Raw genomic sequence first — 25,349 nt, forward strand, 5'->3', positions numbered from 1 at the left:
GACAACTCAGAGACAATGAATGTTATCACAAAATAAGTAGAATATGTCTCTTTATTGATCAGTGTTGTAGTAATTCATTTACAGGAGTATTTGTTTTTACAAAAGATGGGGTAGAATCTGTTTTATAAATGTGTAATTGTCTAACATAAAGGTACTAAACATATTTTGCAGACATTTATTATCTTTTATTTACTGTGTAAGTACAGTACAAGTCCTGCTTTCAGTGTTTGTGTGACAGTTCTTTGAATTCTTACAGCATACACATATGAAGACTACCGTGTAAAACAAATTAGTACACTTTATCACGCAAAAAATGTGCCCAAAAAGGAGACATCTAATCCAATAAAACACGCAGTTTCTAGTAGCCCATTAATGTTTTATGCCATAATTGGTATCATTGCATAGCCAGAAGTGCTTCCTATTGGGCAGAAGGTAATTTAGTGTGATTAATCTCGCTAATCATTACATAAATATCAGAATTCTACTCACTTATCCTGCACTCAGCACTCTTTGTTGAGGGTGCCAAGAGTAATTTGCTTTACAGCAGAAGACGTGGATATCGGAGTGAAAGATTGGAGGAATTACATATTTCACGGAAAATAGAATTTCGACATTACATGTTTTTCTTCCCCCTCAGCGCCATCTTTTGCCTTATGCCCCGACGTCCAAGGAGAAGGTCACACTGCCCAGGTAGCGGTCGGTGGGTGAATCATTGATGATGCCCTTCCCGTTCAGTTTGCACTGAACCTGGAGGTGAGTGTCGTACTGCACCCCTGCGAACCGCACCGCCACCACCGGCGAGGAGTAGTTGACCTGAGGGACACAGGTGAGTCAGCTCATCCTTCAATGACATCACCTGCATTATTTTTCTAGAGGTGGGCTCTCACGTGTCTGAGCTTGCCGTAGTATGGATAATACTTGAGTTCAAAGAAGCTTTTAGGAAAAAACTGGATTCCTCCCAAAGCCTCCGGAGGTCCTTTCTGAAAAGAAGACGTTACATTTTCTTTGTCAGTGCCAGTTTTATTGCCTATAATGTACTTACTGTACCTTAACTCCACAGGTGACATTGATGGGTGTACCCTGGCCGGGCAAGTAACCAAGAATCTGAAAATTAGTTGAAATATCATATAAAAACTGAGCAGAAAAAAAACATTTTTACCTTCTCAATTAGCTCCATTTAGTTAAAGGGTCAAGTTTATGGGTTTGCATTAATCTTTTGAAAGAAATGAAATATACCATAATATATAATAGTTTATGATAGCCTTTCATTGAATACAGGTCCCTCCCCTTATAACCATGTTTGTACAGTGGCCAAGATCAGACACGAAGAGTTGAGTTAATAACCCTCCTCTGGTCCACTAATAACATTAAACTGCAGAGTTGGTTGTAAAACAAATCTACAACACAACCGCGCTGGAATTAGAACAGGAAATTGCCAATAAAGTGAAGCCATTGCATGATTGTCGACCTCTGGTGGTAGGTTGCAGGTTGCCTCCGCCATTTTATCCTATATGAGGCCACACATGAAGGACTCAGGCCAAACTTTACATAGTTCTTATAACACCAAAGTCTTTTGGATGGGTCATTTTAAGAACGTAAAATAGCGTAAAATGGGGTCAACGTTATGACGAACAGATAATCTGATTTTTCTTCAGAAATAAATGTAATAAAAGAATCCAATCTGCATTAAATGTTTCATTTACGTAGATTTCTTGATACGGTTTCTCCTTGTTTGTTTCCTGCGAGTCTTACCCGGTTCATGCGTAGAAGGATGCAGGGCCGTCCCTGAGAGTATCCGTAGTGCGGGTCCCGCAGCCCTGAGCATTCCCCGAGCCAGGACCTCTTAAACTGACACGCTTTCCGTTCCTCATGCTCACTCAGGCTGTCCTGCATGAAGTATCTGTCCTGTGTGCAGTGGATGTTCTTCCTCTCCTGAACGCCATCGTTGTAGGCTGCAGCAGAGAGAGGCAGAGAGAGGGGAGGGGGGTTATAAATAAAGGCCCGCTAAAGCAAAACTCTGCCAGCTTCAGGCTACTGATTAAGCCTGACAAAAGCAGGGCATTAAAAAAAACACATTCAACTGCAACACTCAGCCCACAAAAGGGCTTCCTGTCCCAGCATGCATTGCAGGAACCAAAAGGGGAAAATCGGGATAAAGGCAGTTGAGGATGCATGCCCCGTCCATTCAAATGACTCACGTCTAAGATATTCATCCATCGACCTCGCGTACTTCTTCCAGGATTTGCGATCGGAGGCGTTGAAGGCGATCTCGTGGCCCTCCAGGTGCGGCGCCATCGTCATACCTGCCAGTGGAGACACAGAGACAGTCAACTGTGCTGAGACTTGAGCAGGGACGACAGACAGAAGGAAGTCAGAGATGGGGGGCAACAGCAGCGGAGCAGAGCGGGCTTTTATTTACCTGGTGGCATGACTCTGTCATTGTACGTTGGGTGGTAGGGACTAATGGACCACATGAGGCAAAACAAGCAGCCGCCAAACATGGCTGCCAGAAAGGCATAAAGTGCAGCATAGAAGAGGAGAATAAGGCCTGAGAAAAGGGAGGGAAATAATGAATTAGTATTAGCCACAGAGGCCACCGGTGGAAGACATTTGGGGATTGTGATGAAGGCGACTGTGCCAACGACACCATCGCAGCTTACATAACAGATTCATTCAGGCGCTGCCCGACACTGACTAGAGAAAAACAATACAATGGGAATATTTTCTGTGCACTTCCAGCTACTGTCGAGGACACGTCGGCTTCGTTTATTCACCCGCAATGAAAATCATCTCTGTTTGAAAAGCCTTTGCTGGAAATGTTCAATTAATAGTTCATTAAGCAACCAAACATGCCCTCCATTAAGTGCCTTGTGCGGTGCAGGCGATTTCACAGGGGACTAGCTGCAGCCAGTCTTGCGTCCCTGGAGCCACAAAGGCCTTTCTGTTTGAGCCCAGTGAGAATTCTTCCAGCTGTCCTTTCACTCAGGAACAGAGTGAACCTCCGGTTGCCATCGTAGTGAAGGTCTTTAGCAGCCATAGAAGCCCCGCCAGCTCCAAGGAGCCTCAATCACCACACTCTGGTATTGTGCCCTCTGTTACACACTCGGCTCACCGGACACATAGCACAGACTTCAAGTCAGGGCCTTTTCTTCTTCAGACACATGGGCCCCACTCCCCTCACAAGTGTGCACGCAGCTGAACTGAGCCGTTAGCCCTGAACTGGATCCAGCGTCTCCCTCTCTCCTCTTGGACATGCACCCAGTGTGATCATGTTTGCCCTCTTACCCTCCGTATCCTGTAACACCAAGAACCTGCTGCATCATCACTGACTCGACAAACCGGTGTGTTGACTCGGCCAAAACTTCTCGTCTCGGCGGCGCTAAATTTGGCCGTCAAACTCTGCGAAAGGAAAAAAAAAAAGAAAAAAAAGCACCTCTTCTTTTTTTAACTGCAACTGAGGGGCCGCGAGCACGTCGGGTTCAGCGACAAGGTCGACGGGGTTTTGGGAAAGAGGCTGTGGAGTGCATAGTATGATGAGGAATGTGATTGCTGGCCAATGCGCGGGCCAGGACAGTGCGCTCCTGCTGGGGACACGTCCCCAGGCAGTCTGTTTTTGTCGGGACATTCTGAATCGTCCATGCACCTATGTAAACACTGAGCATCAGGACGCACGCTCACATCACAGTGAGCGCTGCAGAGATGTTTCTCACCCACCCCCCCTCAAAAAAAACATCCATTCAATATACTTAAACATCACATTGGCTGTTGAGCAGATTTAAGAGGATTTGATCTGGCTTAAGATACACATCTGCATGCATTTAACCATCCCTCCCCTCATCCCAACAACAACAAAAGTGACCATCAACTTACTCCAGCTCTTTCCAGAGCGACCCATGAATTCGTTGGTTTCTGCATTCCAAAGGTACGTCTTCAGGTCGTCTATTTTCTGGTGCAGGGTCCTCTTGGGTAAAGGCCTGCGCTTCCACCTCTCAAAGTTCAGGTCCTCCTGCTCCAGAGGCTGGTGCTCGGCCAACTCCTCCTGCTCTTCCTCCAGCTCCTGGCCATGTTTGAGGATGACTTTGTGAGGCTGATGGAAAGAAGAGAAAAAGCGCTCACCGCACATATTCACGACCGCTACCGTCCACCTATACTCTTTTCAAACCAGCGCGGAATAGAAATGGCATGCCTTCCGTTCCGACTATGAGAGATGATAATAACCTGCCAGAGCGCACTGTCATATTCATGAACATCACACTGCTGGTCCTGTCGGCTGTTCCTGTGAATTATAGACCTGCTGGTGACCTTTGCGGCACCCGCTGGGAGAGCTGACCTCCTCTAAACGGACCCTCCTGCAGCTGCACGGGGTCACTGTGAGAGCCAGCTTTTACTCACTGACTCTCAGCATCCCAAGACACGACGCACAGATCCCAGGGAAGAAATCATTTACATTTACAATGGTTCGGTATTTAAAGGAGCTGAAGAAAAGGATGATGCTGGATTAAAATGCAGTTTAAATGTTGAGGTTAAATGGTTTCTTTCGAACTTACAATACTTTTCAGGGGCTTCTCTTCAACTCCCCCCTCTGTGGACTCCATATTCTTCGGAGAGAAAAGGTACTTGTTACACCAATCACATCCACCCTGCATTCACTTCACACCGCACATCTTTGCATCCGCAGACCGGAAACTTTTAGACAACTTTCACAGCAATAGTTCACACAAACCAGCACACAAACACAAAAACAACTGTTTCACGATCCTCGCAGAAGTGAAAGTTCTGACATACCTGAGGTTTTCCCTTTTTATTTATTGTTTTCCCAGACTGATACGTCAAAAACTTTCTTGACTCCCAGAGAGATTTTTTTTTCTAAGAAAATACTTTTGTCAAAAAGTGTTTGGCGATTTCATTAGAAAATTATAGCCGTGCAAAGCTGAGTGGGTTTTGGAGCTCCTTTTTCTAGAGGCGCATCATAGTGAATGAACGCTGGAGAGGGAAAAGCGGGGGTGGGTTCAAAGTGGGGCTTTTTTTGGCAAGGACACGGACCGTACAAGTGCATTCTGTCCACGCACACCATCGGCTATTATCTGCCGAACTTTGCGGGGAAGAAAAGCCCGAGCACAATATTTATAGGATATCCCAGCACGATGCATTAAATGCGTGCTGTATTTATTGTTTCAGAAGGGGAGCGTTGTTACAATGAAACCCATCACCAGCAAACGTATTAATCTGTCATTAGGCGTTTGTGTTGCATGCATGCATACTAATCCAGTTGCCAACAGCATCAGCCTCGGCAGACTCCTGCAGGAGCAACAGCAGGAACTCTGGACAAGTTCAAGTCTTCACTCCTCAAGCGTGCATCTGCAAACCAGTCACGTAGCGCTCTGTTACCCCGTGCAAGTGGAGTCCCTCTTCTGCGCCCCCCGCCCCCCTCTCTCTCTTTCATGAAAAGAGAAATTGCGTCATGGAAAAAAATCGGTTCTTTGAGTTTTACGCGGCAAAAACGTGCGTGATTGAAGGTTAATATAATTGCAGTAGGCCTGCAACAAATAAACAGGAATTCCCTTCTTACCAGCATGGAAACTTTATTATTGTTTGTTGTTGTTTCCAAAACCACACAGACAAGTCACTATTGGTAATATTCTTGCATTTGTATTTTTTTTTTATAGAGGGTGAGATTTATCATCACTGACATAACCAGATGAAACCTTATAATGACGCAGGTCTAGTCTTCCGCCGCGTCTTTCTCATTTTCAGACTTCACACTGGGCAAAATCCCCAGAAAGCTTCAAGAAAGTGTTTCAATTTGAGCCTTCTCAATTTGAGAAGAGAAAAGAAGTCAGGACGGTGTGTTTAGGATCAGTTAGGACACATTTCTGAATGCACATGAAGCCAACACGCGTCGCTGTTTCCTCTATGCGACAACTCTTTAGTCATGACAGTTCTTCGACACATGGTGGCGCTCGCAGCTCGACTGGACCCGCTGTCAATAGAGCCGACGTGTCAGGTATATGTAATATACTGCAGCCTCGGGTCCACACGTCTGTGTAATTAATGAAATAAGCTGTATAATAGCGAGCATAGGATCGTTATCTGGTTGTGCTGCAAAGATTTATTATTCTTATTTTTTATTACAGTGTAACAATACAACAAGGCTGCAGTTATTACTATTTTGAATCTTGAATTTTACCTTCTCTCGTTTGCTCTTGTCAAGTGTAACAATAGTTAAAATATCAACAACTGCTTTGATCCGCAAAAACGGAGGTAAACACGGTGCTTTTTTTCCTTTCTTTTTTTGTTGCGTGTGAGCGTGACATGCGCACACACCCACCACCACCACCACCACCATCATCACCACCACCACAACCAGCAGCAGCAGCGGTGGTAGCAGCAAGGTGACAGTCACAGAGCGACACGCCTGGAAAACGGATCCCGACAGAGGTGTGAGGCGCAGCGGGGATGTAGGTGACACAGGCGCGGCGCGGATGGACAATGCCGCAGCAACGCCAGCACGCCGCCTGCTTTAGGTCACGACTGTGCACGGTTTGCTCTCAGATACACAGCGAACATCCGCGAGTTCATTTTTTGTGTAAATAATTCAAAAGAGATCCTTTTTTTTTTTGACAACATCGCCCAGGCGTCATGCCTCCATCCCAGAGCCTTCAATCCAGCGGACTGTCCCTGTCGGAAACAAGCATGGGTAGGTGTGCGCAAGGTCAACGGCGTGTGTTTGCTGCAGGTTTTATCACTTAAAACCACATAAACGCTTGACAGCAATGCAGCTAATTCAGAAGAAGTCCCCTCTGCTCGCCTCCACATTTAACGCGCACCGTTTTCGCCTTGCTTGCGCGTCATTCCTGACGGGGTCGGTTACTGGCGTGATTTGGTCCACAGAGGCGGCCAAAAACAGCCTTTAAACGTGAGCTTTTCCGCTTCAGGCCGCAGCGCCTCACTGCAGGTGTTGAGTAAGCAGCAGATTGGATGGTTTAATGGGAAAGGAAGAGAAAATCAGCCTGTTTTGCAGTCCGCTAATGTAATTATGTGTAATTATTAGTGTAATTATCTGTAGACAGTGCTGTTGTGCAACAAATGACTTCTAAGTTTCTTTTACATGTTCATAAACAGGCTGTCATGAAGTCATATAAAAAAAAACATTCAAATAAAGCAAGAGACAATGAGTGAATTACTTTGCCCCACAAGGACATTCCATTGAAGATAATTCCACAGTCCTGTAGTGGTTTTGTTTTAAATACACCAGGCATTTATCTCTCCTCTCTACTTTTCTTCTGGAGTTTGAAACTTCAACAAATCACTGAGTTTGAACAAACTGAATTTGATTTCCAGGCCAAAATGTTTGGTGCACAAAGATTCGCCTGGACAGACGGAGAAGTCGTCTGATTGTTGTTGTGATTCTTTTTAAATAAGTTGTCCTGATACGTAGCCTTTTGACCCCAGATCAATAGAAAATGCATATTTAATAATGACTGGCTGGTTTAATTTGGCGAGAAAGTCACGCTTTAATGCAAATCAGACAAATTCTTCAGATCACAACGTGACAAAATGGGGTAGTTCAGAGAACAGGAACCTAAAAATGTCAAGCTGAGAGAAAAACTGTTGATGTGACTGATCTAAAATCTAGTTTAATGTTGCACAAATGAACATGGAGACAAATGTTATAGCGCTATCTGATTAAAAATCTGTTGCTTTGCCAACTGAGCTTCATGTCGGTCATAAATTTCTCTCCATGGGGGAATATTTGTTTAATAAACATTAATAACTAGTAAACCTCATGAAATTAAACTCATTATTCATCCTCTCTGCTGGTTTCTTTTAACGCTATATAGCTTTATTTTGTGGTTCACCAGTAGACATCTGTAACGCAGCACGTGGCCCGCTGTTGATAACGAACCCCTTCATTTGTTGCCCCGCAGGCTCCTTTAAAAGGAGGAAGAGGAAATCCATCGTGGTCACGGCGCTGCTGCTCGTGGTGTCGGTGCTCATCCTGGTTTTTGGCCTGGCAGCCACCACCAGGACGCAGAACATCACCGTCGGCGGCTACTACCCAGGAGTCATAGTGAGTGCAGGCTCAACGCAGGGGCGTTCACCATCAGAGACTGTCAGAAGTGATGGGGGGGGGGGCTTCCTGCTCCTTGCCTCCAAGGAAGAATAATCGGCGAAGGTCTCTGATGAGCGAATTTTCCCCACATTCATTATTCAGCATCGCTGTCATTAGAGGCCGAGTGAGTCTCGGTGTCTCGACTCATAAATGTGTTTTCTTCACTCATACTCAGCTTTCAGCGTTCTCAGATCCTACCACAGCCCTCGGATTCATACTGGACCCCCAAATTTGTCCCAGCTGAGGCTGAATCTAATTACAGAGATCAGATAAACTTACCTTCATAAATGCAAATGAAAATGTGAAAAATAGGTTCAAATGTGAGTCACATAATCTGTGGATGGTTGTTGTAAACCTGCTGAGATGCTCCTCAGACACTAAAACATGCCGCTTCTCTCTCTGAATGGTTTGTTTTTGCCTACTGTCAACACCTTGACAGCTTTTTTCTCCCTTTTCAGCTCGGCTTCGGTTCTTTTCTGGGAATTATCGGTGCTCATTTAATAGAGAACAAGAGGCAGATGGTAAGAGGATTTATATTACCTCTGTGCATTGACTCTAACATCTCCGCAGTCACAGAGCACAGACATCAAACCGCGAGTCGGCCCCCAGTCGCCTCGCCAAGGCTTGATTATATTGTTAACGTGACAATGGAATTACAGACCTCATAGAGACTGAGACGCTGACCCAATTGGCCTGGCGCAGGCCTGTGAATCCAAACAAGTGTCCTGAGCTTCAAGTGGGAAGCGTCTGGAAATAGAAACAGAGTGTAAACGAAGGAGGACAAATGTCCAAACTGGAATCTGGGGGAAGGAAACTGTAGATGGGGGACATGCCTGAGCAGGACAGTGGCAACTAGAGTGAAGAAGAGTGTGTACCCTGACAAGACTTTCCAAGAAGCAACTATGTTTGGGTGCCTGAGGCCCCACTTAGTGTGGAAGTAAACAACTCGTTACAGACAACATGTCAGAGGGGCTCTTAGTATTAGTAGTGAGATTAAAAACGCTGCAAACCAGCAAAATGAATGGCATAGTTAATCAGTAATTACATTAAAAGCACAGTTTCCATTTCTTCATTTCCCCTTAATGTCCAGCTGAAGTATAGAAAAGGTCTGAGTGTCAGAATGTGGGCAGGGTTTTTTGTAGTGGTCAGTCAGTTTTGTAGCTGAACCACATCAGCTAATTAAAAATGCCTTTAAAATGTGCATTTTTCAATCAAACGGGGCAAAAATTGCACTTCACTTGGTTTAAACAAGAGCTGTTAAAACTGTCTGATGCTAGTTTGATAGAAATGTTGCAGCGTAGTCTTTGCTCAGGTATAAATCCATCTCTGGTCTTTAAATCCGATACCTTCCTCTCAGCCACCCTGCAGACAGGGTGCGGCTCTGCGTAACCGAATACGCCTTTCAATGACAAGTTAAAAAAAGGAGAATGGGGTCAAACGAGGGGAAGAGAAGCCTGCCACACTCCCTAAACCCTGATGAAACAGCCACACGTTCGTCCTCCTTCTGGCCCTCTGATGATGTAAACACAACACAAATGCTGCATGTTTGGACTGCTGGGATACACACACGTCAGGGTGATGAAGAGCAACGACGCTAACCCTCCTCTGTTCCCCCCCACTTCCAGTTAGTCGCCTCCATCGTCTTCATCAGTTTCGGCGTGGTGGCTGCGTTCTGCTGCGCTATCGTGGATGGAGTTTTTGCAGCGAGGCACATTGTGAGCAACTTTAAATCTTCTTTTTAATTCACTTACACAAATTACTACACAAAACACACATATAAAAAAAAATCATTACAGTTTAAAAGGCTCAGCATTCGACACAGATTTAAGGCTTTTGCTTTACCCTCCTCGCCTGGATGAAGATATTTGGTGGTTGAGTGAGATCACGCTCCATTATGCAAAGAGCATAAAACGTTAAATAACCGCTAATGCACTCTTGAAACAATTATACTGAAATAAGTTATGTTTGTGTGAAAGGGAGATGAGTGCCATTAGATGGTTTTCAAGGGAAAAAACAGGGCAGAACCATTTGTGGACATGAGGGAGACACGCTGCTGAGTGAAAAAGGCAGAAAAACAGCACGAAAAAGTTGATCGACACTGTTGAGATGAGGGGAAACACCAGAAATTCTTATCAGATTTAAGGATGCATGTAACTATTTAGACCTGCTTAACATTTTCATTGTTTCCTATGTGATAAGTCGAGGGCGTCGAGAGGCGAGATAATTACACAAATTAATAAGAAAAAAGTCAATATCACATGGATTGGACCTGAGTTTAAGGCTCTGAGTTTAAATGAGACCTCCTGGTGCACATCAGAGCAAAAATAAGATCCATGAGGTCAGAAGAGCTCCCTGAAGAGCTCCGTCTCCATCATTCTCATATGAAAGACGTTTGGGTCGATCAGGACTCGTTTTACAGCTGGGTGGAGGGTGAAGTTCTGAGGTCAGGGAGGTAACTAAGAACCCCAAAAATCACCCTGACTGAGCTCCACAGATCCTTTTGTGAGAAAAAGACACAGGAGAGGGTTTAAAAACACCTCCCAGGCTGTAATTAACTCCATGCAGCCTTTTTGTGAGTCCTTCACGCTTCCACTGGCCCAGACTGCCACAGAGCCCAGCTCAGGGCCGCTGCAGCACTGGTCCAAGGGGCTCAAGCGCTGATGTCAATTGAAGAATACAAACAAACTTGGATTTTGATTGAACGTTGAAAAGTCCCGTTCTGAAGGGGAACCCTGGTGGTTGCTGCTGGTGAACCATTCAGAACACCACGGTGCATCCTCACAGGTCATGTGGGCTCACAGTGTGCACCTCTGTGCCCTGGTGGTCATCTCCGGTGCTGGAGTGTGTTTTTGGATCCGAAATATGATCCTAGCAGAACCCCCAAGCCAAGGTTTCCCTGCAGAAAAAAGTACATTTCATTTTCAGGGTCTGAAAGCACCACTTATTGCCCCCCCCACCACTAAATGACGCCACAGAAAAACAACATGAAGCATTTTACCAAAAGGTCACGGGGGTCATATTTATCAGGATCTTTAATACAGACTGATATAAAATAATCTGATAAAAGTCTCATCCCTCCCTCCTTTGTCTGGCTCTCAGGGAACAAAATGGATTTTTCCAGTACTCCGCCCACAAATATAATAAATACAAATCGGCTTCTGGGCGACGGTAGAAACATAGCAGAGTGATATTCCACCACGCTTTTCCCTGATGTCTTCTTCGCTGATTTTCTGAAACTCTAGTGAAATCGTCCTCGCTGGCAGCCTCTAACGCGGGTTTTTACTGCTCTGCAGGACCTGAGGCCCCTGTACGCCGGCCGCTGTGCGTATCACTCCAGCGAGACGGCGTCTGATCAGGATGTAAGAGGCACACTCTGTTTTTCAGTTTCCAGAACGATGAATTCCCCCATCAGCACTTGTCCCGCGTCCCTTCGCCTTGAATCCACCATGTCCCGACCTCTGATCCCCAGGTGCCGTGTCAGACGTCCTCGCGCACGTCGTGTAACCTGCGCGTGAAGAGCAACACGTGTTACTGCTGCGAGTTGTACAACTGCGGGAAGTGAGTGTGCACAACCAGAGACACGGCTAGGCCCGAGGGTGGGGGCGCTGCCTGCTCTGCTGCCCCGCTTTGACCTGGCAGATTTTTTGCGGCCGGTTTGTGTGTGTGTGTGTGTGTGTGTGTGTGTGTGTGTGTGTGTGCGGGGGGGTACTTTTTTACGGCTCTTCACCTGCTTTGACCACATCCCGAGCAAGAATGTTCATTTACGTTTAACTTTTGTTTCAGAGAACATCCTCTTATGGGCCTTCAGAATAAAGATGTTTTGAAAAAGTTTAGGAAATCATCCATGAATTGGAAGTAGGTCCCTTTTTCTAGAACCACATCGGCCATCAGTGAATTCACATCTTCCTTTTTTTTTTTCATTTAGTTTTGCTGTGTAGATTTTTCACAAATGTTTTTCAAAGTGTTCCATTTTGTATGTCTGCATGTCTCACGTCCTGTCTCACACACACACACGCACGCACACACACACAAATGGCTGATCGATATATTCGCTGGTGTTTGTGGTGGACCTAAAAGGCTGTGTCCCTCTCTGCCCCCCCCCGCTGGCCCAGCCGTGTGGAGGTGATTGGAGGCTACCATGAGTACACAGACGTGAAGAGCTGCAAGGATGTGGTGCACCTGTATCACCTGCTGTGGTCTGCCACCATCCTCAACATCGTAGCTCTGTTTCTGGGCATCATCACTGCTGCGGTGCTGGGGGGCTTCAAAGACATGGTGGGTGGCTTTAACCAGGGGGCGCCGAAGCCTTTGTTGGGGTTTAACGTGCATTTATTTGCCCCTCAGACTCCGTCTGCTGCGACTGAGAGTACGTCGGACCCAGAAGCCATCGCAGCTCCTGTCCCCTCGGAGCTCCCCCCCACCACCACTTCCTATAACTCCTACTACAACGCTGCCCCCTGTCTGCCGCCTTACACCGCCTACGACCTGCAGGTTTGACTACTTTTAATTAGGAAACGCTGACTAATTTGGATTTTATGTATCCACATTGTTGTCCCCCCTCCCCCAGGGCTCCTACCTGTTCCCGGACTCCTCGGGCCTGTCAGATGACTCCCAGTCCGGAGCCAGCCACCTGTGGCCCACCATGGTCCCCCCACGCTACTCTCCTCCTCACGATCATCCTGATGAGAAGCCCCCCCCGTACAGCCCCTGACTTGTGTCTCCTGAAGCGTCGCCGGGCGCTGAGTCCTCCACACTGTCCTTGGACTTGAAGGACGGCCAGGCGAGGAGGGGGACGGACACGAGAGCACGAGGGAGGGAGCGGCACCCCCCATCCCCCATCCCCCCCACATGTCAACACTGTGTGTTTGTGTGTAAGCACATTGGGACAGACGTACCGTCACACACATATCAGGCCTTAATGTAAACAGACTTAGACTGGATTTCTTCTTGCCTCCAGTTTATATTTTTAAGTTCAATCCTCTCCAGTCCTCACCCCCACTACCCCCAGAAACCCCCCCCCAGGACAGCACAGCGAGGAACTGACTCTCTCGCATCAGTGTGACACAGAGGCGTAGCCCCCGCAAGCATCACCTGCAATCGACGCCACTGTACATCATTATTAACCGCATTAGCGCGACCAACGTAGGAGAGCGACGCCAACATTTTCGGCCTGTAAAGTACGACCACAGAACCCGTTTTATCGAGGTCGGCGAGGCGGGACGAGAAGAGGCGGCGCTGGATTCTCATCTCGAAGTGGACATAAACTACAGAAAATTAGGTTTTCGCCATAAACGCAGGCCTTTAGATTTACCAGGATCCTCGGGTTTTATTTCAACACGTCCTGTAGGAATAAACATATGCAGACGCTGGCGGCGCAAGAACATTAAAACTGTAAAAGAATAATTTAATCACAGTCTGGGAATATTGGTATTGCTTACAGAAAATGCACGTTGTAACAGAGTGTCCGTTGTTGTTTACCGTTATAAACCCAGTGAGAACGTCTCACACACACACACTTTTTTTTTTTTTTACATGAAAAGATGTGATGTTAACACTGTTGTACACCTTAAACAACCTGGAAAATGTAAAAATCATAGAAAATGACACTAAGTCTAGTCTAGTGGGAATGGTAGCAAATTACCATCTTTTTCTGTCTCGTTCTATGCAAAATCTGAAGCATCACCAGTGTTCAGTTGGAAAACAAAGGAAATAAAATGTACAGATTTATCAAAACAACAGACCTTTAATGGGCAAAAAAGGTTTCCCACCACATTTTTTTTCTTCCCTGCCATCAAAGCCACAATCACATTATGAAAAATATACTGTAGTCCATAATTTAACACTCACGTACAGATTAAATATTCTCAAATGGGAACAAGGAATGATCATCGTTAAAGAAACTTTAAAATCTTCTATCGAATCCTCAAAAAAAGACTTTAGACTCACGAGTGACTCAGTGAAGCAACTCTGGCCGGTTTGGAAACCAATGATAAAACGTGAAACCTCCAGATTTTACATCGGAAGAGATAAAACTTCCTGAGCTGCTCAATGTCAAACAGTCAGAGACGAACTCATCAACACAAACTCCTGCTCTTGAATGTGTCCCGTTAATGTTGATGGTTCACAGGTCCAAAGGCTGCAGATCACATCGACTGTTAAAGAACCTTATTAAAAACAGTGCAACATTTACAAACCGCTTTTGATTTTTTTTTTCTCCATGATGTCCTCGAGTACGTATTGTATCACTTCCTAAATATGCAACGATTGACCCGACGCAGGGTATGTAACCACGGTGACGCACAGCATCACTCATGCACGACTGTGTAGACGCGTCGTTTCTTAATTCACCAGCTGATTTACAGTCAACCTCCAGATTTTGGTGATGGACAAAATTTACAGGATCAATTTTAAATAATCACCGTCGCTCCTTTTGAAGCTGTTCTTTTATACGTTGCCGATGTTTTTTTAGGCTGGGCGCTGACATTAAAAGCATGCATCATTGTGTTTTATCCGTAATTGTGTTTGAAGGCTTTAAGTGTGCTTCAAGCTGAAAACAACGTAGACTGTCAGGAGAATACTGTTACTATGGAAACAAAAAGGGGTCAGAGCACCTCCAAGGCACATGGAATGGAGAAGTGAAGGTTTTAGTAGGTCTCTGGTATAACAAAGTCAAACTCTGTTGCCTGCTTTGGAGGAGTGTTCACGCTCGGGGGCGGCTGGGCGTCGCCCCGGGGATGCACGCCGGCGTTGGGCTCCACGAAGATGTCGTCCCAGTTCAACATGTTTGTCTGCGTGGAGCCTTGGACGTCCTGTCCCGCGGAGCTGATGTGATGCACGCGGCCGTCCTCGGATATGACGGGGAAGCCCGACCCGTCGGCGCCCCACGAATACGGCTTCACGTGCGTCGATTTATACGGCAGCAGTCTGTACAGGTTGTTGTTCTTATCGTCCTTCTCTTTGCGCCCGCTGGGGTCCTGGTTGTGGACCGACTTGCAGTGGGTGGCCAGGATCTGGTAGTTCAGAAAGGTGCCGCTGCACAGCAAACACTGATACCTGCGCTCTCCGGTGTGCTGGAGCTCGTGCTTGGTCCTGTACTCCGCAAGAGCGAAGACCTTGTCGCAGTAGCGGCACGGGTACTTCTTTTCCCAGGAGTGTGTGTTGAAGTGGCGCCGGAGGCTGGTCAGACAGACGTAAGGCCGCTTGCACACCACACACACGTAGAAGGTCTTCCCGTCCATGATCAGCTCGTAGTGGTCCTCCAGCTCGGTTTTGCTCCTCTTTCTGTTGGGGCTGGCCTTTGGTGAGGCGGGCGTGCTATCTGTAGGTTCTGAGGGCTTCGGTACCAGCGGACGCTTCTCCTTGCTGCTCTTGGAGCCGCCTTCATCCGGATCTTCCTTCACCGGAACGATGTCGTACGTGTTCGTCCCAATATTGGCGTACACTTTGCAGCCTGGCGAAAGGGAGTCGATCTCTGCGGCCGCATTTAACGTCACTGTCTTTACCGCTTTCACGTTGGACTTTGGAAGATCGCCGTGATTCGCCGGACCTTCAGAAACATCCTTCAGCATGATTTTAAAATTTCCCTCCTGACACGTGGTGGAGATTTGCTTCTTGTGGACTCCCGTTACATCTCGGATTTCGGGCAGCTGAGAGGCACTTGGTGACTTGGAGGTAAAAGTGTTGGGCCCGGCTGGAGGTGTGGAAGAACTTCCTGAGTCTATTATGGAAGGAGTGTTACTGAAGCTGCTGTTTGGGCTATGCAGGGGGCTGCTGTCGGGCAATTTGGGGTTTTGACAAGGGGTAACTGGGAGCTCTGAATCAGGTGTTTTTGCAGGTGTGGGCGATTTCTCTGGAGGCCTGGCAGCTATTTGGGCTGATTGGTCATTTTGCTTTGAAGAAACATTTTCTGTGTCAGCTGAATCCACATCAATGACCTCATCGGTGCTGTCCTTCTGACTGACTTTGTCCTGGGAATTAGTCTGCGAGACAAACAAAACATCACTGTCTGAGTCGTCATCGTGGCCTTCATCCTGGCTCGCCTGCTTGAATTCCTCAGCAGATAACGAGAAGGATTCCGTGATGATTGGCATCATCTCTGTCAAGGCATCATTTTTGTTCTCCGTCTCCTTAGACAGACCGGATAGACCCTTAAACTGGGATAAGGGCGAGGCCAAGTTTGCGATAAACTTGACTCCTAGTATCTGCCCAGCACTGATGAGCTCTTCCAGCAAGTCGGAGCGGATGCGGCAAATCTTGGCGGTGTAAATATAATTGAGAATCTCCTCAAAGATTTCTGCTCGGATGAAGTTCAGCTCGATAACCTGACCGGCGACAGTGAAGAGCTGATAGAAATAAGTGCTGGATGCTGACAGGACTGTTTTATGAGCTCTGAACTTTTTGTCCTGTATGATAATGGTGACGTCACAGAATAACCCATGGCTCCGTTGCTCGTTCAGTGACCTCAGGACAGCTTCTGGATACTGGGTGTCAGTCACAGATATCAGCTTTAAACCTGGCATAACTGTAGAGAGAAATGATAAAAATGCACTTGCATTACGGAACCACTTTGTGCTTTAATTCAAGGTCAAACGTGAATAATGTAATGACATCAATAACAAATACTTTAAAAAGTGGACCCAACCAAAGACCCTTCATGTATTTGCTCGACTAGGTCTGCAAGCACAGTCTACTAAAATTGTAGTTGCTTACAGAGCATTGCATTTAAGTCTCATTACTGGGATTCTTGTCGAAATAAAATTCAGTCCTTCAATGTTACACAAGGCAGCAACAACATTATCCTTTCTTAGCTGTTGTTTGCTAAATGCAGTCAAAGGAACTGTGAAAAGAACTGTAAAATGAACACAATAATATTATTCATGAAACATTTAACTGAGATCTTCGAGTCAAAAACAGTAAATGATCTTTTTTTTTTTCTTTGCTTTTGATGACAAGCTAACAAAAGATGACGTTAATGAAAGCCAGACAGTGCGGCCTGTTTAGCTACTTATTAGCATGCTAGCGTCAATTACATCACGGTGGATACGTGTAGCTACAAACCGGTAAAATTAAACTCCTCTTTATCTATAAGGCAGTGAATTGTGTTTACCTGCAACACTGTCTCCTGACAACCGTACGGAACACTACCGCGGTGGCTACAAACAATTGGCTAACAGCTTCTCCTGTCAAATGTGTACGAGGCGAACAGCAGCCTGTTCGGTGGTACGACCACAAGGGGGCGCCGTTACGCAGCACTGAATTCAAAAATAAATAACGACCATGTCAACATTTAGTCTTCAAAAGTGATGAAATGACGGAAGTGGTTGTTGGTGTTTAAACTCCTGTGTTGGGGCCGCATTTTGGTTGGAATGTGCATGACGTTGTATTGAACGTGCCTTTTCCACGGCGTGTACCTGTTTCTGTCCTGTCATGTTGTGGTCATGTTTAAATTTGTGGAATAATATCATTGTCGATCATTTTCGCTCAATATTCGAGTAGAGTCGGAAATTTCGAGTGACTTTGTCTTAACATTTTTCCAAGCTAAAGCATTCATTGTCACTCAAGTTACCTTGTTTGAACGGCAATGTAAAACCCGAAGGTGTGTTTGGCTTTAAATTTTTACTTTTTGCACGCTTGATCAATTGTATTACATCACACACACACTCACACAGAAGGGTTCGAATCCATAACATGTATTACGATAAAACAAACTGTGATTATTGCTTTCGTTTATTCGTCATTTTTTGCACTTTCTGCTGTGTTCTTTGATGCTTACTTTGCAATAAATGTATAAATGATGACTGAAATAATATATTAAGCTACGATATGCAAAATGTATTCTAAAAAGCCAAATGTTACAAACAGAGTAACATCAATCGTACAGAGGAGGACAAACATAATAAGCGCCAGAACACTGCACTGTTAACATATAAGCTTAATCGTGCATAATTTGTTGATATCCTATCCGGAACCTTTGTCATTTCTGCATAAAACAACCCGACTTGTATTTCGGAACGGACCTATATAGATTTCCGGTTAGTGGACGCGGATGTGTTTGCGTATCGTTGAAATTGGACGCTTAATGAAGATAGAATCTAGCATTTCACCGTTCAACTGTTAATCAACAAAAAATTCAACAATCATGTCGTTGTCGGATCGCTCTAGCTCTGATGGCGGCGGGGACAGACGGAGTCCTCGAGAACGGCGACGTCGAACTCGGTCTCGCAGCCGCAACCGCAACAACAGTCGCGATCGGAGCTTGTCCCCCGACAGCTTTGGCCCCAAACTTCCGAGACCTAGAAACAGGGAGAGGGAACACGAAGAACGGGACCGTCGTTTTCGAGAAGCCAAAAATATCAGACGTATCCGCATAAGCCCCAACCGTAGTCGCTCCAGGTCCAGGTCCAGGTCCAGGTCCAGAGAGCGACATAACAACCACTGGCCTGATCACCGAGATGGTCCAGGAAAACATGGGGGTTTCAGAGATGAGTACTACTACGACCAGCAGAGAGACGATGAGCAAAGACAGAGACAAGAGGCTTTTGTTGCGAGGTATTACATATATGATTCATAACCTTTAAGATTATTACTTTGTTGTGGGCAACCGGCACCCTCCCCGGGGTCACGGTAGGGTGCTGGAGGCTATCCCGGCGTCACTGAGGGGGTTCAGCACCTTGCTCCAGGGTACCTCAGCAGTGCTCAAAAGGTGTCCTGGCACCTTGCCTTGTTACCAGAACCCCTTTCATATTTCACGCTTCTGAGCTACCACCAGCTCAGCCTTTAATGTATTGTTTAGTGCCTTCTGGATTTTCCAAGTTTACTACTTAATAAAAAAAACCAATCCTGTTTGTTTAAGATGAATTTATTCAAAGCTTACCTGTAGCAATTGTGGATTTTCTTTCAGGCGACTGCAGGAAAGGGAGAGGATTGGTGAGTTGGGATGTCCAGAAGTTTGGGGATATTCACCAAGGGTAAAAGAACCAGAGTGAGTTCCCAATTTCTCCAGAATTTCCACAGAATTTTGTCCTTCTGTTTGAACGGACTAATAATATATTATTGTCCTGGCCAGCTCTGATGAATTTACACCAGTTGAAGATGAGAAAAACAACAGTTCAGAATCAAGCTCAGAAGGTACCGTCTGGACCGTCAGTTCAAATGCACAGTGATTTGGACAGATCTGTTGAACAAGAGTTCTCTCATCTGCAGAGGAGAAGAAGAAAAAGAAAAAAAAGTCTAAAAAGAAGAAAAGCAAGAAGCACTCAGAGGACAGTGACCTGGAATCAGATTCAGATGGTGAGTTACATCATAGCTGATTTATTCTAATTTCAAAGCAGGCTTAATCACCCATTAGTTGACCCACGGTGTGTTTATTTTTCAGAAGGAATAAAGAAAAAGAAGAAGAAGAAAAGGAAAAGCAAAAAGTAAAGGCCAGTGACTAAAAAAAATAAGACTGAACTGGATAATTTCAGTAACTTATTGTACTTCTTAAAAGGTCAAAGAAATCTAAGAAAAAGAAGGCAAAGAAGAATCGTAAAGAGTCGAGTGGCTCCAGCAGTGAAGAGTCAGAGGAAGAGGAGGATCCCACTGAGGTCATGTGGGTGGAGAAAACCAGCTTGGATGAAAATATAGTTGGTCCCGAGGCTCCGTTCACTCAGATGTCCCAGGACGATAGACCACTGGAGTGAGTTGACTTGAATTTACATTATTCTTTACCTTGGCTTTAAAAAACGAGATTATCTGGTATTTTCCAGGTGCTGGACAACAAATTAGTCAAAAAAAATTAAACAAGTGATGAAGAATATCAATTGTCAGCATAAAAGTTTGAGTCAAAACATTGTTTTTTATGTATTTTTTTCCAGTTTTGGTCACGCTCTGTTGCCAGGTGAAGGTGCTGCAATGGCTGAATATGTTAAAGCAGGCAAAAGAATCCCCAGAAGAGGTGAAATTGGTCTCACCAGTAATGAGATTGCTGACTTTGAGAAGTCTGGCTATGTGATGAGCGGCAGCAGGTACCTCATATTTTTAGGACAATTTATTATATTCATAATGTTGAAATCGGGTATTTGCTACCGAATTATCATATGACTACATCTTATTTGTGTTTTTGTGATAACAATTTTAAACGCGCTCCTGCAGACATCGGCGTATGGAAGCTGTACGTCTGAGAAAGGAAAACCAGATCTACAGTGCGGATGAGAAGAGAGCGCTGGCATCCTTCAACCAGGAGGAACGGAGAAAGAGAGAAAGCAAAATCCTGTCGAGCTTCAGGGAGATGGTTTACAGGAAGACCAAAGGCAAAGACGAGAAGTGATCACATTTATAGTTCTAACTCCTGTCCTTGCACAGTACGTTTATTTTTTCCTGAGCTGATTGTAGTATCAGTGTAAATAAATGTGTATTTCAGTTTTCTACAGTAATTGTATTGTTACTCCTCAGATTTTATTGCGACAATAGTTACTGGAGTTTTGTTGGATTAAATCTGTAAAATATCAGAGCTGTCGAATGTGGTTTTGGATGTCCAACTTGTCCACACACAAAAATAAAATATTTGAGACTGCTTTACAAACATGAAAAAAATGCCCATAGAGGAAACTGACAAAGATGTGGAGTATTGTACATTTTTTACTAGGAGGAACCATTTATCATCAAAGATGGGAAAGAATGTACAGCTTGATTTTTGAATATATATTTCGATGGACAACAAAACACTTTCTTGTGTGGATCTTCATATCTGTAGTCAGTGGATGTTTTCAAGTCCCTGTTGAGAAAAAGAACTATTACCTACAACGGCAGAGGCAGGAATACCAATTAATAATAGATGTTCCCTGTAGCAGAAATGTGAAAATAACAATACAGGTATAATTAATGGTCCTGCAGAAGGTTGTACAAGTGAAGGGCCTTTTCTTTTTGACAAAAGCAACACTTCCTAAACAAGTTTCATTGATACAGGCAGTGATCGTCCTGTTTGGTAAAATCTGTGGACAGAATCTGTGCAGGTAATGTAACATTAACATCCTATATCACAATAAAGGGGTCCATACACCATTGGTGCACCCTAAAACGACAAAAAACTTAAGACGAAGAGGTTTACCCTGGAGAAAAGGCTGAATTTTCTAATGGGAACAGTGTTGGGTAGCTGCAACTCCGACACAGTCAAACATCAACATAGAAACTGTTTTGCTAGTTACACATGTACACTCACCTTGGACTTATAATATTTTCCTGACGCTGACACTCGCTTATCTCTCTCCATCAAATGCCACTGCCATGGAATCCGGGCAGTTCTCTTTTCCTAAAAGTAAAACGAGACTCATGTAATTTTCTGACTAAAAGACAACAAACCACATTTGGCTTCCTAGTCGTTAGCAACATTAGCGGCTAACATCATGATCACCTTTCCTCCGTTAGTGAACTTGTGGATCTGTGCTGTGGCAATACCGGGAATCGCCAGACACACCGTCATGATGGCAAATCCGGGCAAAATTTCGTACCACATGATTGCAGAATAGCTGTCAGGATTTATGACAGCCCAGCTCCCCCAAAGCTATCGGGTAATGTGTATTTTGATAAGCAGCGACCAAAATGTCGAACCTCCTGATGACCTCCGTCGCAAAGCGGAAGAAGAACAACACTTCCGGTAATTAACACAAAACATTACAAGAATAAAACGGAACGATGGCCTGAAATAAATTTAGTCAAGGATTCACCTGTGAGCGATAATATTAATTTCACATATAAAGTATTTAGAGAATAGAGATTCTAGCAGAATCGAATTTTCTAGACTTGTGTGCTGTGCTCTTCAAGATATAATAATGTGTCAATATCGCCACCTATTGTGGTAAAGATAAACAGCAGCATCAAAGGAAGTTGGGTTAGCAGTTGCCATTAGCCCACTAAGTTGCTAAAGACAGTAAACAAGTGGGCAGACTGGGATGAACGGCAAAGTTAAGCAAAAGTAGAGTTTAGCCATGAAAGAAGATAAAGAAAACACCCGACCGAAGGAGAGAAAGTTGGAAATAAAGTATGATGATGGCGAAAAGACAGAGAAGACGAAGGAAAAGAAAGAGGCCATGACAAAGGTAAAACTTGCTAGCTCGTTAGCAATTTCTGTTACAACTCAAGTACAATCGCAAAGTTAAAAAACAAGAAAAAACGTTATATCTCGGAGGTTGTAAACAACACGGTGAAGCAAGATAATGTATACAATGCTCGGTAAATCGTATGTCATTAATGTTAGGGAATTGCTGCTTTCATTTTCCGGGGCTTTTTCTCGGCTAAATTATCTCAGTTATTGTGAAGATTTTACTTTTCTAGATTGTGATCAGGCGATTACCACCGAGTTTGACGAAGGAAGAGCTGGAGGAACAGTTACAGCCTCTGCCAGAGGTGGACTACTTGGAGTTTTTCTCCAACGACACCAGGTGCCAGCATATTAATATGAAAGCATCACTGAATATTTATTATCCTGCCCTTGACCTTGATGATTTCACCTCCTGTATTTTGTCCCTGCAGCCTTTTCCCTCACCTTTTTGCAAGAGCATACATTAACTTCCGAAACCAAGAGGACATAGTTCTGTTCAGAGATAGATTTGATGGATACGTGTTCATCGACAAGAGAGGTATGAATGACGGCCCTTTTCTGCTGAAAGACGCATGCTAAACTTGTATTGGAAGTTTAAGTTTTCATTGGTTGTGTGTATTTGAAAATAGGACAGGAATATCCTGCTGTTGTGGAGTTTGCACCATTTCAAAAGACTGCCAAGAAAAGAAATAAGAAAAGGGATGCAAAATGTGGAACAATTATTGAAGGTAAATATAGTTATCGTTAAATGCGATGGTTTCATATCCTGTTAAGGGGTTTAATTTTCTCCGTATCAAAAATAGCTTTTATTATTTGCCCATGTAACCAAACATATAGTAACTATAGCAAAGTTTTGATAGCTGTTCTGTCCAGTTTTCTCTCTGAGAATTTTTAGCTACATTCTTTCACTTTAATAGCTCTGTTTTTCATGTTTTGGGTTGTTTTTTGCAGATCCAGAATATAAAAAGTTCCTAGAATATTACAATGGAGACGAAGAAAAATTAACATCATCTCCAGAAATACTGCTGGAAGAGCTCGAGGCAAAATCAAAGGAACTTGTAGGTAGGGAATATCACACATTGTGTTGAAGTGGTGTACAGAAGAAAAAAACAATCTTAATATTAATTTTTAAATGTAAAATTTGTTATAAACTGTTATATTTAATAACTTTTTCCTCTTAAAGCTAAAAAATCTACTCCTCTGCTGGATTTTCTGAAGAACAAACAGGTAAATGAATAAATATTGTTTATTTTTTATTGTGTGTTTCCATTTACAGCTATTAACTGACCTCGTATCCTGTGTTAATGTTATTAAGAGAATCAGGGAAGAGAAGAAGGAAGAGAGGCGGCGGAGGGAGTTGGAACGCAAACGTCTGCGTGATGAGGAGCGGCGAAAGTGGAGAGAGGAGGAGAGAAGGAAGCGAAAAGAGTCTGACAAGATGAAGAAAGTTGAGAAACCGCTGGAGAAGGATAGAGATCAGGGAAAAGAGCCAAAAATTAAGGTATGTGTCACAGCAACATTTACTGTCGTCCAACATTTTATGGGATGGATTTAGTTAGTTTACTTTTGTGCAGCTCCTGAAGAAACCGGAGAGAAGTGAAGAGAATGAGTCTGAGAATCCAAAGGAAAAGGCCAAGAAGCCAGAGAAGCTGACGAAAGAGGATCGATTGGCAGGGAGCGGCGATCACAAACGGCGGCAGAATATTGAGCATAAGGAGGACCGAGGAAGGAAGTCAGTCACACGTCTTTTTAGTTGGAGAGTGTTATTCAGGAGGCTGAAATTTAGTTTATTATTTCAACGTATTCCAATCTTAATTCTTACTTAATTACATCCAATTTAGTACTTTACTCTCACTGCTTTTGTTATCCACTTACAGAACTGAAGAACATGGACGAAAGGAGTTCAGGGAGCGCGACACAGATCAGGACAGAGAGCGGGAGAAGGAGCGGCGGCAGAAAGAGAAGGAGCGCCTCAAGCGTAGGGATGAAGAGCGGCAGAGAAGGAGAGAACGGCTGGACGCAGAGAACTCATGCAGGAAGCAAGAAGATGATGTGAGAAAGGAGAGAGAGCGCAATGTGGACAAGAAGAAGTGTGAAAACCTGGGAGACTCCTCAGAAAAGGCGATGAAGTCTGCCAAAGAGGAGAGAAAGGACGAGAAAAGAGACCGGCTGCGAAATAAGGTGAGGAAAAAAACGCTTTTCAGACGATCAGCCCGCCTACCTGTCTAAAACTCCTTCCTTCATCTCTTCAGGACCGACCTGCAATCCAGTTGTACCAACCAGGGGCCAGGAACCGCAATCGAACCACGGGAGCAGGGCCCGAGTCTGCCGCCAGGAAACCAGACGCAGAGACCGAGAAAACGTCTGACAAAGCGGACGACTGAGCAGAGTTTGAGCTGTGATGTGTTTGGTGACAGTCGCAGCAGCGATGTGGTTCTGCGGGGCCACTGCCTCCAGCACTCAAGGGCTCAGAGGAGCTGATCAGAGGAGCCTTTTGTGCCTGAATGTGACCCTCTTTATTTTCATTTGTCGGAAACATTAGCAGGACGTTCTGAGGTTAGAAGTCACACCAGGTTAGGGTTAGGAGATTTTTCAGGCCTCATCCAGTCAAAGTGGCCTTATTTTGTTCGGTGTTGCTTTGCTGTAAAGTCGGTTACTCTGGTTTATGTAACTTCGTACATTTTACGCTGGAATATTCAGTTGATTATTGCCAAGATTATTGTGTTTTTTTACTTAATGTAACTACATTTTTTTCTGAGTAAAACAGTTAAAAATGACTTGTTTTACTGTCTGTAGTGCAGAAATACATCTACATTTACCTGGATAATGATCACAATTTGTTTTTGTCAACTATCTTCCAATATTGAGGAAAAGTAGCCATTTCAGATGACTGCTGTGTGACCACTTGGACAGCATGCCGCCTTAAATTGACAAACCTGTGGCCTTCACCCTTTTCTAATCTGGAACTCTCCATATTTCTCTATAATGCTATAAACTAGTGGCATGACTCCACAGTACTGTTGGTGATGCAAAATACAGATTTTACCTTTGACCAGAAATAAAAGATGTTTTCCTATTACAACGTGTGCTATTTGTTCATTACTGGGTATTGGTAATTCTCATTTACATCTTCTGTTGACTCTTCGAGAAACTAAACCG

The 25,349-nt window shown here is 44.5% G+C and overlaps 6 protein-coding genes across 9 annotated transcripts; 3 read left to right on the forward strand and 3 right to left on the reverse strand.

The window, feature by feature from the left end:
• Positions 1-33: 33 nt before the first annotated feature.
• Positions 34-4,984, reverse strand: atp1b4 (ATPase Na+/K+ transporting subunit beta 4). Its single transcript, XM_003970552.3, has 9 exons — positions 4,786-4,984; positions 4,548-4,598; positions 3,871-4,087; positions 2,420-2,548; positions 2,199-2,303; positions 1,753-1,952; positions 1,048-1,104; positions 888-980; positions 34-813 (listed from the first exon to the last, which is right to left on the reverse strand). The coding sequence occupies exons 2-9, from the start codon at positions 4,593-4,595 to the stop codon at positions 652-654; spliced, it is 1,011 nt and encodes a 336-aa protein (XP_003970601.1). The 5' UTR covers positions 4,596-4,598; positions 4,786-4,984; the 3' UTR covers positions 34-651.
• Positions 4,985-6,309: 1,325 nt separating this feature from the next.
• On the forward strand, positions 6,310-14,296 carry tmem255a (transmembrane protein 255A). Of its 4 annotated transcripts, XM_029847515.1 has the most exons (11): positions 6,310-6,540; positions 6,635-6,697; positions 7,929-8,071; positions 8,572-8,634; positions 9,739-9,828; positions 11,407-11,472; positions 11,583-11,671; positions 11,897-11,968; positions 12,220-12,388; positions 12,458-12,604; positions 12,681-14,296. In XM_029847515.1, the coding sequence occupies exons 2-11, from the start codon at positions 6,640-6,642 to the stop codon at positions 12,822-12,824; spliced, it is 1,041 nt and encodes a 346-aa protein (XP_029703375.1). In that variant the 5' UTR covers positions 6,310-6,540; positions 6,635-6,639; the 3' UTR covers positions 12,825-14,296. The 4 variants fall into 4 exon arrangements, with proteins under 4 accessions (XP_029703375.1, XP_029703374.1, XP_029703376.1 ...); XM_029847514.1 differs by having other exon boundaries at positions 6,311-6,697; XM_029847516.1 differs by having other exon boundaries at positions 6,313-6,697; positions 12,226-12,388.
• On the reverse strand, positions 13,646-17,373 carry zbtb33 (zinc finger and BTB domain containing 33). The gene is made up of 2 exons (XM_003970604.3): positions 17,220-17,373; positions 13,646-16,634 (listed from the first exon to the last, which is right to left on the reverse strand). Exon 2 carries the CDS (start codon positions 16,630-16,632, stop codon positions 14,758-14,760), a length of 1,875 nt encoding a protein of 624 aa, XP_003970653.1. The 5' UTR covers positions 16,633-16,634; positions 17,220-17,373; the 3' UTR covers positions 13,646-14,757.
• Positions 17,374-18,096: 723 nt separating this feature from the next.
• nkap (NFKB activating protein) lies at positions 18,097-20,601 on the forward strand. The gene is made up of 8 exons (XM_029847513.1): positions 18,097-18,661; positions 19,014-19,094; positions 19,179-19,240; positions 19,316-19,402; positions 19,488-19,530; positions 19,602-19,790; positions 19,969-20,118; positions 20,246-20,601. Exons 1-8 carry the CDS (start codon positions 18,252-18,254, stop codon positions 20,418-20,420), a joined length of 1,197 nt encoding a protein of 398 aa, XP_029703373.1. The 5' UTR covers positions 18,097-18,251; the 3' UTR covers positions 20,421-20,601.
• A 112-nt stretch (positions 20,602-20,713) lies between these two features.
• ndufa1 (NADH:ubiquinone oxidoreductase subunit A1) lies at positions 20,714-21,746 on the reverse strand. Its single transcript, XM_003970553.3, has 3 exons — positions 21,504-21,746; positions 21,312-21,401; positions 20,714-20,867 (listed from the first exon to the last, which is right to left on the reverse strand). Exons 1-3 carry the CDS (start codon positions 21,603-21,605, stop codon positions 20,847-20,849), a joined length of 213 nt encoding a protein of 70 aa, XP_003970602.1. The 5' UTR covers positions 21,606-21,746; the 3' UTR covers positions 20,714-20,846.
• Positions 21,747-21,878: 132 nt separating this feature from the next.
• Positions 21,879-25,269, forward strand: upf3b (UPF3B regulator of nonsense mediated mRNA decay). Its single transcript, XM_003970606.3, has 10 exons — positions 21,879-22,188; positions 22,424-22,530; positions 22,622-22,728; positions 22,820-22,918; positions 23,142-23,252; positions 23,374-23,417; positions 23,506-23,691; positions 23,765-23,922; positions 24,068-24,371; positions 24,443-25,269. The coding sequence occupies exons 1-10, from the start codon at positions 22,078-22,080 to the stop codon at positions 24,572-24,574; spliced, it is 1,359 nt and encodes a 452-aa protein (XP_003970655.2). The 5' UTR covers positions 21,879-22,077; the 3' UTR covers positions 24,575-25,269.
• The last annotated feature ends 80 nt before the right edge of the window (positions 25,270-25,349 follow it).

This window comes from Takifugu rubripes, chromosome 14, assembly GCF_901000725.2.
Source record: "Takifugu rubripes chromosome 14, fTakRub1.2, whole genome shotgun sequence".
NCBI lineage: Eukaryota > Metazoa > Chordata > Actinopteri > Tetraodontiformes > Tetraodontidae > Takifugu > Takifugu rubripes.